The sequence below is a fragment of the Callithrix jacchus genome, chromosome 7 (assembly GCF_049354715.1).
Source record: "Callithrix jacchus isolate 240 chromosome 7, calJac240_pri, whole genome shotgun sequence".
Classification (NCBI taxonomy): domain Eukaryota; kingdom Metazoa; phylum Chordata; class Mammalia; order Primates; family Cebidae; genus Callithrix; species Callithrix jacchus.
Window position 1 is genome coordinate 91,076,683 of NC_133508.1, and position 22,137 is coordinate 91,098,819.

Here is a 22,137-nt window from a genome sequence, read left to right on the forward strand (position 1 = left end):
CGCACGCGCGTCTCCCCGTCCCAGCCTTGCCCCCGCCCCCGCCGGTCCCGCGGTCCCACGGCTCCTGGTAGCCCCCAGTCTCCTCCCTCGTCTCACCCTCGCCGTGTCCCACCCTCCCTAGCTTTGTGCCTGGGGTGCCGAGCTCTTCCCCGTCAGCCGCGCCGCTGGAGGAGGGAGCCGCCACTGAGGAGCTGCTGCTCGCTGCCCCGGGGAGGGGCACAGGTAGGTGGCGGCCGCGGGCCGGACCGCTCGCGGGGCCCGGGGCGCCGTGCGGGAGCGGGGGCGGGGTGTTAGGGAGGGGATGGGTGGGGGAGGGGAAGCCCGGGAGGGACGGCAGAGGGCAGGTTGAGGAGAGAATGGGGATATACGGGTGTGGGAGATGGGTTTAAGGGTTGGGTAGGGGTGCGGGGGCAGGGTGGGACAGGGAGCAGGATTACCCTGGGTGGACTCTGGGAGAGGTATGGGTGGGAGAGAGCGGGACAAAGGATTGCTGTCCTGGGGAAGGGGGAAAGGGAATGGGGTTTTAGGGGTGCAATGAGGAAGGGATAGGAATAGAGGGTGGGGTCTTGGGGGCAGGGAAGAAAAGTTGGGGTTGTGGAATGCGAAGCTGGGGATAGTGAGGCGTGATTGAAGGGGGTCTTGAAGATTGAGAACAGAAGGCAAGGAAAGGGATGGAGAGCTTGGAGTCCTAGGAGAGGGAAGCCAGTAGAGTGGGAAGAAGGGAAGAATAGATGTAGAAGGAGAGGAGGAATGGGGGTGGAAGAGTGTGGGGAAGGAAAAGGAGGCAGGTGAAGATTGGGAGATTGGAGGTTGGAAGGTTGGGTCTGTGGGACAGCAAGCCACCTTTCAGCAGGAGCAGGAAGGGCTGGAAGGGTCTGAGGGTTGAGGAGGGCGGGGTAGCTGGGATGGGGGAAGGGAGTAGGGTTAGGATTTTTGGTGTGAGAGGCGCTAGTTGCTAAGAGTGTCACAATGTGGGAAAGATTGGCCTGTTATTGGTGGGGAGTAGGGAGCCTGAGAGAGGAAAGGGGATGGGTGAGAAGGCAGGTAGAGAAGTGCGTATTATAGGAAAAAAGTAGTGAGGAAAGTTGAAAATTGAAGAATGGGGACACACAGAACAATGAAGATGGATTGTTGGTTATTGGTAGTTTAGAACTACCCATGGTTTAGTTTCTGCTTAGGTTTTTATGTTAGAAATTTTCTCAAGAATACTGCATTTTCAGATAAACCAAAAGTGTCTGCAGCCTTGGGATGAAGGCCATGAGTTGGCAGATGCTTTCCTGGTATATGGATGTAGCTCATTTCGAGCCTGGCAGAGGGAAGAACGGAGGCCTCATTGCTGTCCTGGCTCTGTTCCCACCAGCTCTTTCTTCAGATGTGCACTGTTGTTTTAAATCTTGTCCCTGCCCCTTCCCCCTCCTCCCAGGCTTCAATCAGTGAATACTAGAGGGATCAAACAGGTGGGTGAGATTAATTTTTAACGTTTTTTTTTTTTATCCTTAAGGCTGATGTCAAATTTTTTCTTGAGAAACAGCATCATGCCAAGGAAAGAGCTTGAGCTTTGGAGTAATGCGGCCCTAAGATTGAATTCTGGTTCTGCCACTTATTAGCTCTGTTCTAGAGTAAGTTATTTTATTTCCGTGGGTCTCTGTCTATTAAAAGGCAATACTGACCTCATAGGATCATTAAAGATTACATTACTTTATATAGTACCTAACACAGTGCTTGGCAACTGGTGGGTGCTTAATAAATGGTAGCTATCACCCAGTACCATTAAACATCAGAGGCATTACTATAACTTACTATTCTTAGGGGATTTTTATCTTACTTTACCTACTGAAGTTAGGTATTTTCTTCTTTTTCTCCTCAAATTAGCCGTAGATTCTGCTCACAATTTTACCCTCTGGGCTCCCCAACAACCTCAGTCCACCTAACTGGGATAGTCATGCTTTTTGCTTGGGAAACTGGATTCAAGGTCTAAAAAACTGTCATGTGTAGTATCAATTTTGTCTGGCCTCTTTCAAGGAAGCTGTGTAGAACTGAGTTTTTAATATAATACAGCTATGTTTCATCCATTTGATGAAATGGTACACTTTGTGGTTACTTTGGCTTACTTGTGAACAAATGCTAGAACATGCACGATTGTAGTATTTTTCTATGCTGCTGTTTGGGTTACAAAGCTGCCTCTCTGTAGCAGGCTTGGAGACTATCAGAATGTCAGTGTTACTCTTGATCCAACATAAAATACAGCTACTGCGATCTACACTGGACACTGTTGTTGCTGCAGTTACTAAGTATTTTAGTTTTTCTATTTGGATGAGGTTTTTACCACAATTTAGAACGGGCCCTGTCCATTTGTAATACACCACCCTGTACTATAGTGAGGGGCAAATGAATCCAAGTACTGAAGTTTTGTGTACAATTCTGTTGACTTTCTGGCCCTTAGCCTTAAAGGGTTCAAATATTAATTTAATGCTTAGATCATGTTATAGTACCTCACAGACTCTCAAGAAGCTCCTCTTTGGGAGAATGCAGGATGTGCTGATTTAGTAGTAGAAATTAAAGGCCACCAGGATTCCCTGAACCAAAGTCAATTTCTCCAGTGGCTTCTGGACAGATGATGTGGGTTTGCTCTCCAGAAAATAATTATATTTATTTTTTCCTCATTTAGAAAGAGAAATGGCATTTGATAGGTAATCTAAAGAAAATTTTAAAAACAGCCAGTACTGTGCCTTTTTAAAATAAACGATCTCTGGAAGCCAAAGCTGCCAGGATTTTGAGGAGCCTGGGTTTGGGTCCTTAATCTGGCCCAAAGCTGCTTGTGCCCTACGTTGGATGGAATCAGACTTCTAATTTTCATCTGAAGCGGTCACCCACCCATCCATTCATCCATCCATTTGTCCACTTTACTGCAGAGTTTGTGGTAGGCACTATTAGGGGTGAGGGTTGGGGCAATACAGATGGGCAGACCCTGTTTCATTGTTCAGGGAGTTCACAGTGTATTGATCCACTATAATAGGGTATCTTCCATAGAATTTGTCTTTCTGTTGTTAAAATCACATCAGTCCTTTTTAGGGACATCCCTAGTGTCTGCTTTCTGATCTACAGGAAGAGTAGAGCTCTGAATGTTAAATGACAGGGATAAAGACCAAAGGACATCTGCTTTACTTCCTTAATCAAAATTAAGGTCTGCAAGGTTGGAGGGTCCAGATGCTCACCCCTACTGGAAGAAGAGCTCAGAATAAATGAGGCGTCTCCTTAGCAGCAGGCACTGTAAATGCTGGCAAGAGAAAAGTATGGGTTATAAGAGCTGGCACTGTGACAGGATTTTTTTCCCCGTTTTTTAGTTTAGTTGTCTCCCACCCCTTGTAGTACCAGTAGCAATGTATCGCCATGGTCTGCTTTGCCTCTGCCACCTGCAGAAGGGTCTGGTGAGTGGGGGAGGAGCCTGCAGCTGTTGCCTGGAAAAGGAGCTGGCTCCTAGCAACAGTATCAGCAGGCCCTGCAAGTCAGAGCACTAAGTTTGTCCTTTGAGGTCTTACCCTTCCTCTCATACAGTTCATCAAATATCTTTTGAGGGCTTACATAGTACCAGGCACTATGTTGGGCCTGGGAAAGATCGATGAACCAAATAAGTGCCTTGCCTTCAAAAAGCTCACCACTCTGGGTACATTAACAAGTGAACATAGTACATGGTCCTAAGTGCTCTGTAAGAGACACTGGGTGCTCTGGGAAAACCAGACAGGCATGTACTTCTGCATCATCCCACAAGAGGGACGATGTTAATGATGAGTAGGAATTAGCTAGGTCAGGGAGGCAAAGAAGGATGTTCCAGCCAAAGGGGATAGAACGGGCAATGGCCAGTCAGACATAAGAGCGTGGCCAGTTTACCTGGGTAGTATGACAGGAGCAAAGAGTAGGATGTAGGAGATGAGCAGGAAAGGGTAAAGCTCTAGAGCTAGGCAGAGTGCTCTTCTCTCATGTACTTTTAGACACATAATTATCCTTGAGACAAACATGGTACTGATTCCCACAAACAGGATCATTGTATCATCTCCAGAGACTCAGCATTTTTGGTCACTGACTTGTTTGCTGACACTTATAAGTGGCTTCAGGGCCACAATGTGGCCCTGCACTGATGCAGAAGAAGCTGAGTTGGTTCACTCTAAAACTTAGATTATTTTAGGGATAATATCAGGCCTGTGTTACATTCTACCTCTCTTCTCCCTTTAAATTTTAAAAATGATCATCAAATACCTTCATTTTATTTAACATAGCAATTTCTCATGTATTCTGAAACCTCACAGTTATTCAGGAAAACAAGTATTCATTCCAGTTAGTTCTTGGGCACATACTGTTACCCAGATGACTGCAGAAATGCCCAACTTTTTACTTTTTTATCTTAAAACTGTCCTACTAGAACTTTAATAGATAAGATGTTTCCAAAGGCTAGAATAGCTTTTACTTAGCTTTTGGAATGGAGGTGTTTATTTGTAGATTAAAAAAATATATATTCTGTTGCTTTTGGTCTTTTTAAAGTTCAGCAAACGAGTAAACATTGGTTCCATAGTATCTGCTCAGGGACTATAAGATGCCAGAGCACTGTGTTACTGAGTCTGCATGAATTAAACGTGGTCCTTCCTCTCAAGCAGCTCAAAGCAGCAGACGACAGACTCAGAAACAAATAAATAGAACAGTGAGCCAAGTGCAACCAAGAAGTGTGTGGAATGTGTCAAGCTAGCAAGGGAGTTACTTATTTCTAGTCTTTTTTTCTGTGTGTAAACATGTTTTTTTTTTTAATTTATAATTTTAATGGTTTTATAACATTCCATGGTATGTATAAGTCATAACGCATTTATTAACATCCCAATTGTTGGACATTTAGGTTGTTTTCCAATTGTTTTGCTAATATAAACTTGCTGCCATGAATTTATGCATAAATGAATCTTTGCTGACATCTGTGACAACTTCCTCAGCGTGAATTTTAAAGATGAGATTTTGACCTGGGTTTTGCAATGGCGTGATCTTGGCTCACTGCAACCTCTGCTTTCTGGGTTCAAGCGATTCTCTTGCCTCAGCCTCCCCAGTAGCTGTAACTACAAGCACATGCCACCACACCTGGCTAATTTTTGTAATTTTAGTAGAGACAGAGTTCACCATGTTGGCCAGGCTGGTCTCAAACTCCTGACCTCAGGTGATCTGCCCATCTCGGCCTCCCAAAGTGCTGAGATTATAGGCATGAGCCACTGTGTTCAGTCTTGACCTGGGTTTTAAAAGATGAGGAGATGGCCAGATAGACTAGAAAAGGGGAAGAATAGGAAGGGGCATTCCAGGTAGAGGCAATAGAGGCAACCTTGAATGCCAAAGCTCCCAGGCAACTGGTGAGTTTTGCTTTTCCTAAACCAGCCACCAGGCCTGCCTGGTAGGCTCATAAAGCCCTGGGCACAGCAAGATGAAGTTACATGTTGCAAATGGCATTTTAATTGGGTTTGCTTCCATATGCCTTGCTTTTACAGTGGAAACCAAGGCAATGTCTTACTACCTCAGCTCAGAAAGCCACCTGGACCCGGGGCCCATCTACGTGCGAGAAAACAGGCAGCTGCACATGGTCAATTTGGCTCTGGATGGTGTCAGGAGTAGCCTGCAGAAGCCAAGGCCTTTCAGACTGTTTCCCAAAGGCTTTTCCGTGGAGCTTTGCATGAACAGGGAAGACGACACTGCACAGAAAGAGAAGACTGATCATTTCATCTTCACATACACCCAGGAGGGGAATCTCCGGTACTCCGCCAAATCCCTCTTCAGCCTTGTCCTGGGTTTCATCTCTGACAATGTGGATCACATTGATTCCCTCATTGGCTTTCCTGAGCAGATTGCTGAAAAGCTGTTCTCTGCTGCTGAAGCCAGACAGAAATTCACTGAGCCAGGCGCAGGGCTGAGGGCTTTACAGAAATTCACTGAGGCCTATGGAAGCTTGGTGCTTTGCTCCCTGTGTCTGAGAAACAGGTGGGTGTTCTGATTAGGTTATTTTGTATTTTACTGGGTGTGCTAATTCTGTCAAGCTCTGGGGCTTTGTGGGCTCAGGGGCTTCCCTCATCAAATAGCACTTCAGTTTAGAACTTTTGAATACAAAGTGACAGACCATTTTGAGAAATATCACTCTTCCTCCTCCTCACCTCTCAGACAACACTTAGCTTTATTCTGAAATCATTTTACAAGGATTGGTTGATTGTCACAGTTCCTCCTTTAGGTAGAAAATATTCTACCAACTTTCAAAAAGAGAAAAGACAAAATGTGATTGGCCACATATCTCTAGGTATGCTCCTGCAGATAGGGAGATTAGTACCCAGAGTTTTTGGCCCTGTTTTTGGTTTTCAGACCACTAGACACTGACCATTAGGTAAAAAGTAACCGTAAAAGATTGAGTGATTAAAATTTCAAATATCCTAAAGTTTGGCAATTCTCAGATGAAGTCCCAACACTAAGGTCTGTTGTCTAACAAAGCAGGTATTTTCTCTTGTGACTTGCCTTTGCTCATATGCTTTATTTAAAATTTTTACTCTACCATCATGTAAAAACACTTTCAAACATCTAATTCTTTAAAAACCTACAAAAAAAGCAATAAAAATATACACGGCAAACAATTTAAACACAGACACAAAGGGGCATAAAATAAAACTTAAGCCTCTTACTATTCATCTCCAGTTTCCCCTTCCCAGAGACCAAACACCGTTCCCAGTTTTTAAAATATCCTTCCAGAGATACTCTATGCACATACAGGCTTATGTAGTTCCCTCTTTTGTTATATAAATGGCAGCATGCTGCATACACTGTTATGGACCTTGCTTTCTTCACATAATTTAAAAATCATTTATCAATACTTGTAAGTTTTTAAATAACTTTATTGTATACCACTGTATGAACTATTTTGTGATTAGAAACCTGAAAGGCAGCTTACTATGTTTTTTTTTTTTTGAGACGGAGTTTCACTCTTGTTTCCCAGGCTGGAGTGCAGTGGTACTATCTCAGCTCATTGCAACCTTCACCTCCTGGGTGTAAGCAGTTCTTTTGCCTCAGCCTTCTAAGTAGCTGGGATTACAGGTGCCTACCACCACCATGGGCTAATTTTTTATATTTTTAGTAGACACGGGGTTTCACCACCTTGGCCAGGCTGGTCCAGAACTTCTGACCTCAGGTGATCCACCTGCTTCAGCCTCCCAAAGTGCTGGGATTATAGATGTAAGCCACCATGCCCACTGGCAGCTTACTATTAAGATGCACAATCCATATGAGCATTATAACAAGGCTAAACAGAAAAATATATATAAGAGAAAGCCATACCAGCACACAGAAGCTAAGCTCATCTGCTTAATAAAGGAGAAATGATCTTATTTAATGAGCTCATAGAATTAATGGTTTCACCAGAGGCCAAATACTGTATTTTAAAAAGAAAAGACATAAACACATACAGAAAAGAACAGAAACTTGGCTCATAAACTGAGCAGGCACCCTGAAAGCTCTGTCTCTGGGCTGTGGTCTCAGTCATGGCTGGGCTTGGGACTGCTGCCAGTGGAAAGGAAAAAAATTACCTTGCCTAAATGAAAAAGTCAAGCAATATTTCATTGTAGCTCATGCATTTAAAATGCATTTTACGCTTCCATTTTTTCTTCCAAGTTACTCATGTTCATTGTAGAAAAGTTAAAACAGTGGCAAAACAGAATTATGATGTATACCTTGTTTTAAAATTATTTTATGAAAGTGATACATACTATTTGGGAAAAACATAAAATTATAGGATTAAAAAATTCATAATCCCACCATGGTGATCATTTTCAAATATGTATTTTTATACATTTGAGAATATATGCTTTGTACAACTTGTATTCTGTTTTCTTCCCCACCTACCCTTATAGCTTAACATTTCCCAGCTATTGAAAATGCTGCTTATCCATTCGCGATGTCTGCATACTGTTGTAGTGGCAGATTGGTCAGATTGGGATGAGAATAGCACTTTTTATTCACATCTGATGAGCACATGAATTAGTGTAGCATTTCTGAAAGCAGTTTGGCAATATGTATCAAGAACCTTGAAAACATCTGTACTATTTGTTTGACCCATTCTACTTATTAAGAATCTATTCTGATCTCTAATGTAATAATCAAAGATGGGAACAGATATTTTTATATAAGAGTGTTCATTGTAGTACTGTTTGTACGAGTGAAAATCTAAAAACTAGCCAGGCACCATGGCTCACTCCTGCAATCCCAGCCCTTTGGGAGGCCGAGGTGGACAGATCACCTGAGGTCAGGAATTTGAGACCAGCCTGGCCGACACGGTTAAACCCCGTCTCTAGTAAAAATACAAAAAAATCAGCTGGACATGGTGGTGCACACCTGTAGTCCCAGCTACTCAGGAGGCTGAGGCTGGAGAATCTCTTGAACCTCAGAGGCAGAGGTTACAGTGAGCCAAGAATGTGCCATTCCACTACAGCCTGGGCGCCTGAGGGAGACTTCATCTAAAAAATCTGAGAACTAAATGTTCAACAGTAGGGAATTGGTTAAGCAAATTATAGTACATTTATGATGAAATATTATATAACTATTAAGATAACATTCTAAGAAATAGATTTTTAAATGTGCGTATTGCATAGATAGAAAAAGGAACCCTACCAAAAAGTAGTCTAGGTGGGATTGGAATTGATTTTATATTCTTTATACTTTTCTATATTTTCTTAATTTTTCTCCAATGAAAGTGATACATTATCAGAAAATATAAGAAACATTTACATTTATATAATAATCAGAAAATATAGAAAACTTATTTTTTGGAGACAGGATTTCACTCTGTTGCTCAGGCTAAAGTTGCAGTGGTGTGAACTTGGCTCACTACAGCTTCTGCCTCCCAGGTTCAAGCAGTTCTCACACTTCAGCCTCCTGGGTAGCTGAGACTACAGGCGCCTGCCACCTTGCCCAGCTGATTTTTGTATTTTTTGGTAGAGATGGGGTTTTACCATGTTGACCAGGCTGGTCTTGAACTCCTGACCTCAAGTGATCTACCCGCCTCAGCCTCCCAAAGTGCTGGGATTACAAGTGTGAGCCACCATGCCTGGCCAGAAAATATAGGAAACATTTTTAGCAGAATCTTTTAGCCCTTATTTTCTTGCAGCAATTCCAGACTTTACTGTCTCATTCGAATGTAAGATTTTTCAATTGTGATCGAAAACCTCTTTTCTCCTTTTACATCCTTAAAGGAAAATAGAGGGCAGGAAATTTGAGGTTGCATTTGCAATCCAGGGCTGCAGCTGCAGTCCAAGAGGTTGTGTCAACCACAAAAGGGTTCAGATCAAAAGTAATGAGCTTGAAAAAATAAATGAAAATAAAATAATTAGATAGCAGGCACTTACTATCTTGAGGTTAAGTCACAAAGCTACCTGCCAGAAGCAAGTGTCTTTGCAACTGGATTCCGGCCTTATGAAAACTCTCTTCTCCCTTTTGTTGAAACCCCAGTGATTTTTAATCCCACTGTGGTCACGGGGAGGCAAGTATGTCTTCCTTAAAATATCACCCTTTGCTATTGACATAGTAGTAATAGCTACTATTTCATGAGGGTCTGCAAGATACCATGGAATTTTAAAATATTATTTCTCTTTTTCTTAATAATCCTGAAAAGAAGTAATCATTTGCCCCATTTTGTAGCTGGAGAAATTGAGGCTCAGAAAGGTTAAGTAACTGTCTCACAATCACACAAGTAGTTAGGGCTGTTAGAATCCAAACTCAGATCTGGTCTGTGCTCCTACTGTTGCTTTTCCACTGTACTGTTCTGAACGCTTTAAGGGAAAATTGGAAGACTGGTTGCAAGCAAGAACCTAGAGCTTTGATTATGTCCTAGATTAGCATCTAGTAATGTCTGTGGTCTAACATGTTTGTTTCTCAACCTTGAGTTTTATAATATTTCTTAATCATATTACACAGTGTTACATCCTTTGCATGGAACCCTTGTTTCAGAATCACTAAAAATATTTTGGTTAATTGATCAAAGGATGTGCATTTTCCTTTCTCTGATTGCCAGTAATCCCCTAGATCCCCATTAACACACTTCAACTCTGTGATTGGAAGGTGGAAAGCAGCAGCTTTATTTACAGTGCAATTAAAATACATCTGAGTAAATAAGGCTCTTTTGTGTACACAGCTGAGCTTGGTCTCCAGGCAGCTTAGGTTCCACCCTTTAAAGGGGTGTCAGTGCCTCAGGCCATCTGTACCTAGGAGTCAGGATAGTGATTAGTTTGAGTACATCTTTTTTTGGTTGGAAGTAGAAAGAAAAGAGATTAACCTCCCTCTTGCCCTCTGATTATTCCATTCTGTTTTTGGCAGTTAATGATCTTGCTGACAGAAGAGAGGTATGAACTCTTTTAGGTGTAACTGCACTAATCCTAACATACCATCTTGCTGTGGGAACTTCTAGACATCCAAAGGAAGGTGGATGAGAAAGGCCTGCTCTTACCACAAGTCAGTTTCCTTGTCCTCTTAGGATCCTCTCCTGTCGATTTCCTGTTCACACCTAATCCCTTTCATTCTTTCTCACCGACCTCATCTGAGATAGATGAACCACTAGAAAGCAGGGAGGAGGCCCCATCCTGGGCTGTGGAATGCCATTTTGATCTCCTTTGCCTCTCCAGAGGCCTCCCTGATGCTTCCTGCTAACAACTCAGCAAGGTGCTGCAATGTAATTAAGTTGCTCAAGCTCAGCGTTTGTCTTAATATCCATCTAGACTGTAGTGAGTCCTTGTCGCAGTCTTGCTGTACATTTGGAGTAAAGTTAGGGTAGCAGAGGCACAGGGGAGTGGACAGGTACTCAAATTTGTGTTTGAGTAGAAAAGATAAAATGTGATGTGCCAAATATCTCTTGGTACGTTCTTGGGGATGTGCAGATTGGAGTCCACAGTTCTTGACCTTGTTCCAGTTTTCAAATCACTAGATGTTGAGCATTAGATTAAAAGCCACTTTAAAAGAGGAGTAATAAAAATTTGAGTATCCTAGACTTTGGAAATTCTCAGGTAAGGTCCCAACACCAATGCCAAGGTCTGTCTGATAGCAAAGCAGATGTCTTCTCTTGTGACTTGCTTTTGTTAATATACATTTATTTATTCAAAATTTTTATTCCACCATCACATAAAAAGATGTTCAAGGCATTTACTAATTAAAAAATCCAGGCTTTGCCTTGGTTGTAATTAGTGAAGTCTGTTTATTCCATAGTACTGTGTCCTGATGGGATGATGGGATATTTACTATGATACAAATCTACAAATGGTAATGCTTTAAAAGGAGTGGGGGGAAGCTGTTGACTGCTCTCCATGCTCCATAGGTATCTGGTGATTTCAGAAAAACTTGAGGAGATTAAGTCTTTCCGGGAGCTGACCTGCCTGGATCTTTCATGTTGCAAGCTTGGAGATGAGCATGAACTTCTAGAACATCTCACCAACGAAGCCCTGTCTAGGTACTGACCACTTGTAGATGAATTGTTTCAGTATTTTTTTAAAGGCTGTTCCAACAGGATTATCTTCAGGAGAGCTGATTACTTACTTCCCATTCTTGTGTTTATTTCCTTTTTTTTTTTTTTTCCTAAAATATTTTCAGTCTCCATTTACTTGGTACGAGCAATATAGGTTAGACAACTCTTAGGAAGTCAGGTGACTCAAGTCAGTGGACACTTTTTTTCTAAGTAACTTCTTTATTAACATGTGAAACTTGAAACTACCTGGGTTGAAAATAGTTTTGTCCTTTATTTTTATTTTCTTAATCTTCATTATTTATTTATTTTAAAATGGAGTCTCTCTTGTCGCCCAGGCCAGAGTGCAGTGGCATGATCTCAGCTCGCTGCAACCTTTGCCTCCCAGGTTCAAGCTATTCTCCTGCCTCAGCTTCCTGAGTAGCTGGGATTACAGGCGCCCACCACCACGCTTGGCTAATTTTTGTACTTTGAGTAGAGATGGGGTTTCACCATGTTGGCCAGGCGGGTCTCGAACTCTTGACCTCAGGTGATCTGCCTGCCTCAGGTTTTGCCCTTTATTTATCCAGTCCTAGTTTATTCTAGCAAGGGATGAGACGTTATACCATAGTCAGCAATCATATTGTTTGCTACTTTAATTATCAATGAGCTATAATTATAAAGAAAATGAACTATTAAAGACAGCCAAAGAAATTCTTTTCAGGAACCATGATTTAAAGAAATGGCCCAGTTCATACCATTCACAAATAGTGTGACTGATCTCAGGTTATTCAGTCTGGCCAGCAAAGAGGAGGACAGAAGGATTCCTCTGTGGTTTTATAAATATCCAGAAGATCAACAGCATTACAAACCTAGGTCTAACCTGCTACCTGAGGCCTGCTTCTGACAGTGACAACTACCTTCTGCCCCACACAAAGATACTGCTGTTGTATGAGGCTCATTAGCACCAAGGCTCAGATTTCTTAGGTGAAAATGGAGCATATTAATATACCAATTTCAGGTTAGCATCAGATGGATTGGGTAGTGGGTATACCTTATTAACCCAGTCTGAAAATCTAGATTTATGAAGCTGGTTAAAACTAGAGGATTGTTTGTTTTACAAAAAGAATTTTCAAACTTTCCTGACACATTTAGAATGTTTTTGATTTTCACATAATTTGTCAGAAAAGCAGCTTTTGTCTTAAAGTGTATTTATACCCTTAATGGAAGTCCCTGTTTACCTCATTCAGTAATATACCTTTAGTGCTCTCTGCCATCTGAAATTAGTACTGCATGACATGAAATTAACCTTCACTTGGTAACAGAAGTGGCACCAAAAAAAAACTTTTTTTTTTTTAATGAGGTAGGGGCATGTTCTGTCATCTAGGCTGGAGTGCGATGGTACAATAATAGTTCACCGCAGCCTTGACATCTTCAGTTGAAGCCATCTTCCTGCCTCAGCCTCTCAGGTAGATAGGATCGCAAGCACACAGCACCTTGCTAGCGAATTTTTAAAATTTTTGGAGGGATGAGGTCTCTAGCTCCTGGGTCCAAGTGATCCTCCAGCCTCAGTTTTCCAAAGTACTGACATTACAGGTGTGAGCCACCGTGCCCAGCCCAGAGTTAAAGAGCTTAACTCTGTTAAATGTGTTGGGTATGAACTAGCAAGAGGTAGAGGGTATGTTACGTTTTTAAATGAAAATGTTCAAAGCATGTTTTTATACCTAGATTGTCTCAAACTCTCTTCAAGTAATTTATGTATGTACTTTGTTTCTCTAGTGTAACTCAGCTCCACCTGAAGGATAATTGTTTATCTGATGCTGGAGTGCGGAAGATGACGGCACCAGTTCGAGTGATGAAAAGAGGCCTTGAAAATCTGACATTATTAGACTTATCATGTAAGTTTTCTTCAAAATTACAGATTATTTTAATGTTGGAAGAATGGTCTTAGAGATCATCTAGTTCTTCCCCCCATTGTAGGGTTGAGAAAGAAAAGGTGACTTTCCTGCATGCCATAGAAACTTGGTGGCAGAGCGGGACTGACTTGACTCCTGACCAAATGACTTTTCCAGCATATACCACCTCTTTAGGGTAGGAAAAACCCTTATACTTGATCCTTGCCACTTGATGTGTGCAGACAGAGCCACCTTTCACCATATTCATTGCATACTTAAAGGACATTTGACTCATCTTTATTTTCCTTGAGTCTCTGATCCTTGGTATCTGTCAGCTAGGTCCTATTTTATCAATGTTTGCATAATGAAAAGCTGGATGAACCCACAGTTGTGATAACTTACTCATATTAACCAGATACTGACTCCAGTGGTAAGATGTGGTTGGCAGAGATCATTTACAATTTAACTGAGCATCCATTGACTCTGTGGCAGGACAGCATGGTGCCAAAAGAATAGAAGGTACAGGGGTTCTTCTGCTCCTTTTTGCTCTGCCACTTTTACTGCCAGTTAACAGACAACTTATTTAACCACTTTGAGCATTGGTTTTGGCCTTTGAAAAATGAGGATAATAATGAATGTCCTGTCTGCCTCCCAGGGAAGTGTATTCATACAATAAATATTTTTTGAACATCTACAGTGTGCCAGACACTGTGCTTATGGCCTTGAGGACTCAGGGCTAAGTGCAGTACTCTCTGATGTGAGACAGTAATACAGAAGAAAGGATTCTGGAAAAAAAATACAAGTTAGTAAGAGTGGTGATAGTATCTGTGTCTAAATTCCCTTGAATATCTTTTGAAAATAAATAAAAGTTTTTACTTTGGAAGTGAAAATGGCCATGAATAAAGTATGATGAACCTTTTTATTTTTATTTTTTTTGAGATGGAGTCTTGCTCTGTCATCAGTCTGGAGTGCAGTGGCACGATCTCGGCTCACTGCAACCTCCACCTCACACATTCAAGGAATTCTCCTGCCTCAGCCTCCTGAGTAGCTAGGACTACAGGCATGTGTCACCACACCTGGTTAATTTTTTTTTTTTTTTTTAAAGGAGTTTTGCTCTTGTCACCCAGGCTGGAGTGCAGTGGTGTGATCTCAGCTCACCGCAACCTCTGCCTCCTGAGTTCAAACGATTCTCCTGCTTCAGCCTCCCAAGTAGCTGGGACTACAGGCATGTCCCACCATACCCGGCTAATTTTTGTATTTTTAGTAGAGATGGGGTTTTACCATGTTGGCCAGGCTGGTCTCGAACACCTAACATCAGCTGGTTCACCCACCTCTGCCTCCCAAAGTGCTGGAATTACAGGCATGAGCCACCACACCAGGCCTAATTTTTGTATTTTTAGTAGAGACGGGGTTTCACCATGTTGGACAGGATGGTCTCTATCTCTTGACCTAGTGATCCGCCTGCCTCGGCCTCCCAAAGTACTGGGATTACAGGCGTGAGCCACCATGCTTGGCCTCTGATGAACCATTTTAATACATGTTTATATATGTTTTCATATGGTTCCAAATTAAACCCTTTGGAATAACTACGTGGTTCATTTACTTTTCCGCTCACCCTCAACTCCTAGAAAGAAAGAGCTGTAAAGCATCTTTTTTTTTCTCCATAATTTTGCTGTTGTGAATAATGCTGAAATGAACATGGGAGTGGAAAGCATCTTTAAGGATCACTGGGAGTGGCTTTTTTATATTCCAAATAGTAAAGGTCAGACCTCCATATTTGATTTACTTTGAAAAGTTTGCCAACTCAAATGTTTTATAGTTTAACATTGCCTGGACTTTTTTCTGAGCTTATTTTTAGTTGTCATTTTAACAACATTGATATTGTAACAAAATGCTACCTTGTTTTTGACATCTAGGTAACCCTGAGATCACAGATGCAGGCATTGGATACCTCTTTTCTTTTAGGAAACTTAACTGCTTAGATATCTCTGGTACAGGGCTCAAGGTAAGACTTTTGGTTCCTTCTCTCATTTCTCTAGATCAACAATTTGATATTTTGCCTGTGCTAATGGGTACTTAGAAAGAGCTGGTATGTATGATGGTCTTTATTTACTACTGAAACCAAGTAAAAATTAACCAAATGTATTTGCATTTCTGATCTGTCTCTGCCTCACTAGGACATCACAACCATCAAGCACAAGCTCCAGACCCACATAGGCCTTGTTCACTCCAAAGTGCCTTTGAAGGAATTTGATCATAGTAACTGCAAGACAGAAGGCTGGGCTGACCAGGTACTCCTGATTTTTCTTTCCTGCGGTTGATACAGCTTTTCATTTTAAGTGTCTTATCCAACACATTGAATAAGTGTGGTAATCTACTTGGTAGTCCTTGGCTAAATTGTCATCTTCACGTCAGATTGGAGACCCTGATGGTATATAATTGGTCCATGTACTTAAAGAATTGGTGCCAGACCTTATATCTCATGCTCTGGTCACTAGATTGTGCCTTATCTTTACTGGACTTAGGAGAAAATGCCATCTTACAGTTGACTTAGAACGTAAGTGAACTCTGGCTTGCTATACAAAAAAGTGGTCTGATTCCACTTCCGAAGGACAGATTCTCTTAGTAGTGTGTATATACTGGAGAGAGAATAAACTCTGGTGTCATGCAAATAAGGATTCAAATATGACTGTTCTTTTTCTTTTGAGAAAGTTTCTTACCTCTCAGAGCCATCGTGAGGAGGTGACTTTTTTGTCCTTCTCTTACTGTGTCTTAGCAGTGAGAGAACTTTACTTTGACTCCTTTTTGTCTTAACAGTCTTTCTTCAATGTACAGACTTAAGTGGGATTCAGAGTCTTTTACTTAAGTTGGAAGTAAGAAAGTAACCAAGTAGGATAACACAAGTAGATGCCACCTTCCCTGTGGCTGGTGCCTTTCTCCCTCAGACACTTTTAACAGGTGTTTCTTGGTGAAGGCATAGAGGACCCACCAAACTGTCCTGGATCTCTTCTTAGCTCCAAGCCATAATGCACAATGGTAGAACTATCCAACTGCCTGATTATAGCATCAGCTCTCCACAGGTAAGCAGGGAGACTGGTGAGTCCATGTTTCAGAAGCATTCTTAGCTTGGTCGAGAACCTGCATGATGAAATAATTACCATGGTGCATTGCCAGACAAAGCTTATAGTGCTGTATGAGACCTCAATGCATCCTAGATGCACTTGGGGCAGGTGTGAGATGGCCTTTTAAAGGCTTGATGCAGTTTGGTAGCAGGTGACATGGCGAAAAGAGCATAGGCTATGGAGTCAGAAAGAGCTGGACTTGGGATCCTGGCTCAGCACCCCAACAGCTGTACAACCTAAGGCAACTTTCAGTCTCTGTGTCTTCATCCATAAAATGCAGAAACTAGGCCTTCTCTTGAGCAGGGCTCTGGAAGGATCAAGTAAAACACCTGGCAGCCTGGCCTGAGAGTAAGTTGACTGGACCAGTGCAGCTTCCTGTCATCCACTCTCAGCTGGGCTTTACCTATGTCTTGTGGATTTGTTATTGAAACTTTCAGGCTGACCCCACTCACCTACCCTCATTCTTATTAGGTGACAAAGAACAATGAAGCCATCTCACAGTATGGTCCACTTACTTCCCTATTTCTGTCTCAGAATTTCTCCATTTCTTCAACTGTATTCCACTTCCCTCCTATCCAAGGGAACAAGTGTGCTTCTTTATTCCAGTCACAAGCTCTTTATTTATTTTTTCTTTTTTTAAAAATTATATTCCCTAAGATCTCCAACTTCCCTTGTGATATTTACTAATAATTATTTTCCCCTGCTGCCCCCCTCCATCTTCAGTGTCCCCCTCTGTTGGCTGTCTGCTTTCTCTGGCTAAACAGTAAGGGTGTCCTGATTCTAGCATGGTCCTCACTCCCCATTGCAGCTGTGTGTTGTTTCCTGTCCTGTCTGTCCCACCCCCTCGGTGACTCCTCAGTTCTCACTCCCTTGTGGTTTAGTTCTGGCCTCCACTGCTCTACCGATAGTGTCCTCTTGAAGGCGAGTGGTGATATTCTTCCCCCTCCTTGGCTTTCCTGCAGCATTCGATAGAAACATGCATCCCTTAACAAGTTTTCTCTGGGCCTCTCTCCTGGCTTTCCCCCAACTTTCTCACTTCTCCGGCTATAGCTGATTCCTCGTTGTTCCTCTCCTCTTCTCCTACACCTCCACACACTCTCTAGGTGCTCTTTGACTGTTCTCAGAGCTCCAGCTGTCCTTGCGAGGATGACTCTGCATTCTTAGACACTAGCAGACCCGTTCCCAAGTATCCTCTGTAAATCTCCACCTGGCACCTCAAATTCAGCTTGTCCCGAACCAAATTCATTTTCTTCCCCATCCCCCACCAGCTCTTATTGACATTCTTATTTCTGTTTCATGGAAGGAAGCACCATTTTCCCTGTTGCCCACTGAGTCAACACATTCGATTAATCCATCCTGTTCTTCTCTGAAATCTGTCCCCCTTTTTATAACCAGGAAATTATGGAAGAGATGGCAACTAATATTTAGTAAATACCTTTTGTGTTCCAGACACTGTGCTAAACTCTTTATGTGTATTATCTCATTTAATCCTTAAAACATCTCTATGGAGTATGTACTATCATTGATCCTTACAGATGAAGAAATTGAGACTAAGAAATTAAATCACTTGCCATGGGTCCTTTGGCAAGTAAGTGGTGGAGCCAACTCTGGAACTGGTTTTTTGTTTGTTTTTAAATAGAAATGGTGTTTCATCGTGTTGTCCAGGCTGGTCTCAAACTCCTGAGCTCAAGGGATCCTATCACCTCAGCCTCCCAAAGTACAAAGATTACAGGTGTGAGCCATTGTGCCTGGGCTGGAACTGTATTTTTTTTTTTTTTTCTGTCACCCATGCTGGAGTACAGTGGTGTGATCTTGGCTTACTGCAACCTCTGCCTCCCAGGTTCAAGCAATTCTTGCCCCTCAGCCTCCCAGTAGCTGGGACTACAGTCATGTGCCACCACACCTGGCTAATATATGTATTTTTTACTAGAGATAGGTTTTCACCATGTTGGCCAGCCTGTTCTCGAACTCCTGAAATCCACCTGCCTTGGCCTTTCAAAGTGCAGGGATTATAGGTGTGAACCACTGCCTCCAGCCTGTAACTGTATTCTTAAACCCTGTGTTGTGTTGTATTATCTATGTCCTGAAAATGTTTTTCTGGACCTTTTTTATGGTCATTTCATTGCATTCCATAATAAAAAATATTAAAGTTCTTGTTATTCATGGTATATTGAAATAGTCATTGGCTTTCCTTTATGTATAGTTTATACTCAGCCATATTTCTAAAAGAATTGGTAGCAGCTTATAATAAAAATACATTTATAAGAGTTTAAAAAATAAAAACTGATCATGAACTGTTATGAAAATATGGAAACGGGCATTTTACCTACAAGGGTTTGAGTTATAGTTGGCATATTTTAAGGCACAAGAGTAAGTCCAGGGATGTGTGAAAAGTGTTATGACTAAAGTTTTAAGTTTTAGTTTTTAGTTTAAGGATATGTAATTTATTTCCAGCTCAGAATAAACATGAAAATAGAGTCAGCTTTATAGGTTTCCCTTAGTCATGCAGGTACATATATCCAGCGTGTTCAAATTCTCATTCAACTCCTGCATTAGAACAGAAAATGCAGAGTTGACTTGGTTCTTATTCTTATCACCAGTCATCTGAAGTCAGATTTACCAGAGGGGTTTGTGTTTATGGAACGGGAACAAGAAAGGCTTGAGATTAAAATCTCAAGAATTTTTTTGGATTCAAATCTTTCCAAATATGTTTCAGATTGTTCTGCAGTGGGAGCGTGTGATTGCAGAAGCTGTGAAGCCACGGGAAACCTCAAAGCCTAGAACGGCAGCTCAGCACTTCTGTGAGAAATTCCCTTTCCTTTGATGATTTTAGCCCTTTATTTGCATCCTTAAAGCAGTTAGCCTGTTTTTCCTCCTTGGAAAAATTAATAATGATAGTATTGGCTTATTTATGATCACCAAGACCTATATTCTCTTAGCTTAGCTTACAGTGTAAGTTCACACTTAGCTTTGAGAACCAGCACCAGGAAGACAGCTTTTTAAAATTACTTACTTATGTACCATCTTATTGCAAAAAAGATCTGTGGCAGTACAAAAGTAGATAGAATATGGAAGATTAAAAAGGAATTATGTGTAGCCAGAAGGTGGAAGCAGCCCAGATGTCCATCAGCAGATAAATGGATAAACAAATGTGAAATATACATACGGTATATTTCAGGCTTTAAAAATTTGACACAACATGGATGAGCCTTCAAGATGTCATGCTAAGGGAAATAAGCTAGTCACAAAAGGACAAATGTCATATGATTGTTCTTATATAAGGTACCTAGAAGAGTTAGATTTAGAGAGCAAGTAGAATGGTAATTGTGACTAGGGAGGTGGGGGTGGCACAGGCAGGAATGGGGAGTTACTGTTTAACAAACTCCATCTGGAGCTGGATGGTGATGATGGTTGCACAACAATGTGAATGTCCTTAATGCTACTGAACTGTGCACTTAAAAAATGGCTAAAATGGCAAATTTTATGTTAATTTATATTTCACCGTGATTTTAAAAGAAAAGGAATTAAATGATGAAATTAAAGTGAAGGAAATATAAAGGTAGCAAAACAAGAATCCAGGGCTTACCCAAAAAATGTAAAGTAGGTTGTATCATTTGCTATTTGGCTCTTAAAAGACAGATTCAAATCCAGATTTCTGATAATGAAGGCTAACATTTTTGGGGCTTTTAGTGTGTGTCAAACATTGTGCTAATCACTTTATGTACATTAGTTTATTTATCTTCATATATATCACCCTATGAAATAGGTTTTGTATCCCTATAGAGGTGATTAAACAGAATCTCAGAGAAGTCACTTGCCCACAGTCACTTCTAAGAAGAGGCAGATCTAGGATTTAAATCCAAATCTGTCAGACTGTAGTATGAGTCTGTGCCTTCAACCTGTGCCTGCACGCACACCATAGCAACCTCACTCAAGGCAAAATGCAGTCAATGCAAATATCACCCTGTTTGGCCCTTTGTCATTTCCCTGAGGTTATCCTAGACTGATGAGGGAATTAGCATGCCAGTGGAGTGAACTCATCACCCTTCCCTTCTGTCACAGATGGGAAGCAGTCTCGAGCAGAAGCCCCATTGAAGTGTCCTGTGGCAGACACCCACATGAACTCTTCTGAGAAACTCCAGTTCTATAAAGAAAAAGTCCCAGATTGCCATGGGCCAGTGTTGAAACACGAAGCTATCTCAAGCCAGGAGTCAAAGAAGAGCACGAAGAGACCTTTTGAGGAGTCAGAGACAAAACAGAGTAACTCTTCACAACCTCCAAAGCAGAAATATGTATGTCTTGCTGTGGAAGACTGGGACTTGTTAAATTCCTATTGATTAGTAGGTACAAGTTGACCTTTCTCCCCCCAGCTCTGACATTTGAAGAAAGGAGACTAAGGATGATTTACTTCTTGTTTGAATTTATCTATGGCATTAGCATAGCAAACAGGAATTTTTACTTTTGTGGTGGGGGTGGGGGGGATGCTATGGAAGTATGTAATAATTTCTAATGTATATTTTCAATACATAGTAATTTTTTCAAATAAACATTTTTGCTGTCCTTAAGTTCTGCTTGTGGATTATAGACTGGAGCCACAGGAAATAACACATTGGTTTGGGATGGAAGGCCAGGTGAACTAACAGAGCAGCCTAGCATACTTCAAAGATACTGCAGATTTGGTTCCAGACCACCACAGTAAAGCAAACACTGCAATAAAATGAGTCACACAGACTTTTTCATTTCCTAGTGCATATAAAAGTTATGTTTACACTAAGTAGCAGTCTATTAGATGTGCAATAGCATAGATGTGCAATCTCCCAAAAAAAATGTACATACCCTAATTTTAAAATACGTCATTGCCAAAAAAAAATGCTAACAATTATTTGTGCTGTCAGCAAGTCCCAGTCATTTTATTGGCAGGGTATCTTGCCTTTGTTGGTAGATGGATGCTGACTGATCAGGGTGGTAGTTACTGAAGGTTGGAGTGACTGGAAATTTCTTAAAATAAGACAATAAGTTTGCCACGTTGACTCTTCTTTTCATAAAAGAGTTTTCTATAGCACACGATGCTCTTTGATAGCATTTTACCTGCAGTGGGACTTCTTTCAAAATTGGAGTCAGTCCCCTCAAACCTTGCTGCTGATTTATCAACTAAGTCTGTGTAATATTCTCAGTCCTATGTTGTCACTTCAAGGGTCACAGCATCTTTACCCGGAGTAGATTCTATTTCAAGAAACCACTTTCTTTGCTCATCCATAAAAAGTAAATCCTCATCTTTTCAAGTTTTCTCATGAGAGTGCAGCAGTTCAGTCATGTCTTCAGGCTCCACTTCTAGCTCTTTTATTTCTACCACATCTGCAGTTTCTTCCTCCACTGAAGTTTTGAACCCTTCAAAGTCATCCATGAGGGTTAGATTCAACTTCTTCCAAACCCTTGTTAATGTTTTTTGTTTTTGCGACAGTCTCACTCTGTGGCCCAGGCTGGAGTGCAGTGGCATGGTCTTAGCTCACTACAACCTCTGCCTCCTGTGTTCAAGTGATTCTCCTGCCTCAACCTCCCAAGTAGCTGGGATTACAGGTGCATGCCACTGAGGGAATGTGTCCTCTTTCTGGGTCCACAAGGGGGTGCAGTTTTAAGGGCA

The 22,137-nt window shown here is 41.5% G+C and overlaps 1 protein-coding gene across 5 annotated transcripts; it reads left to right on the forward strand.

Moving 5' to 3' along the window:
• Positions 1-17: 17 nt before the first annotated feature.
• LRRC42 (leucine rich repeat containing 42) lies at positions 18-21,061 on the forward strand. Of its 5 annotated transcripts, none has more exons than XM_009001278.5 (9): positions 18-222; positions 1,221-1,457; positions 5,514-6,000; positions 11,357-11,488; positions 13,259-13,377; positions 15,291-15,379; positions 15,552-15,665; positions 19,213-19,297; positions 20,559-21,061. In XM_009001278.5, the coding sequence occupies exons 3-9, from the start codon at positions 5,528-5,530 to the stop codon at positions 20,831-20,833; spliced, it is 1,287 nt and encodes a 428-aa protein (XP_008999526.1). In that variant the 5' UTR covers positions 18-222; positions 1,221-1,457; positions 5,514-5,527; the 3' UTR covers positions 20,834-21,061. The 5 variants fall into 5 exon arrangements, with proteins under 5 accessions (XP_008999526.1, XP_008999525.1, XP_078188032.1 ...); XM_009001277.4 differs by lacking the exon at positions 1,221-1,457 and adding an exon at positions 1,502-1,619; XM_078331906.1 differs by lacking the exons at positions 1,221-1,457; positions 11,357-11,488 and adding an exon at positions 1,502-1,619.
• The last annotated feature ends 1,076 nt before the right edge of the window (positions 21,062-22,137 follow it).

Excerpts from the sequence above, each read along its gene's own strand:
- LRRC42 (XM_009001277.4), top strand. Across the intron at positions 13,378-15,290 it reads GACATTATTAGACTTATCAT|GTAACCCTGAGATCACAGAT; the intron begins GTAAGTTTTCTT and ends TTTGACATCTAG. Across the intron at positions 19,298-20,558 it reads AACGGCAGCTCAGCACTTCT|ATGGGAAGCAGTCTCGAGCA; the intron begins GTGAGAAATTCC and ends CTTCTGTCACAG.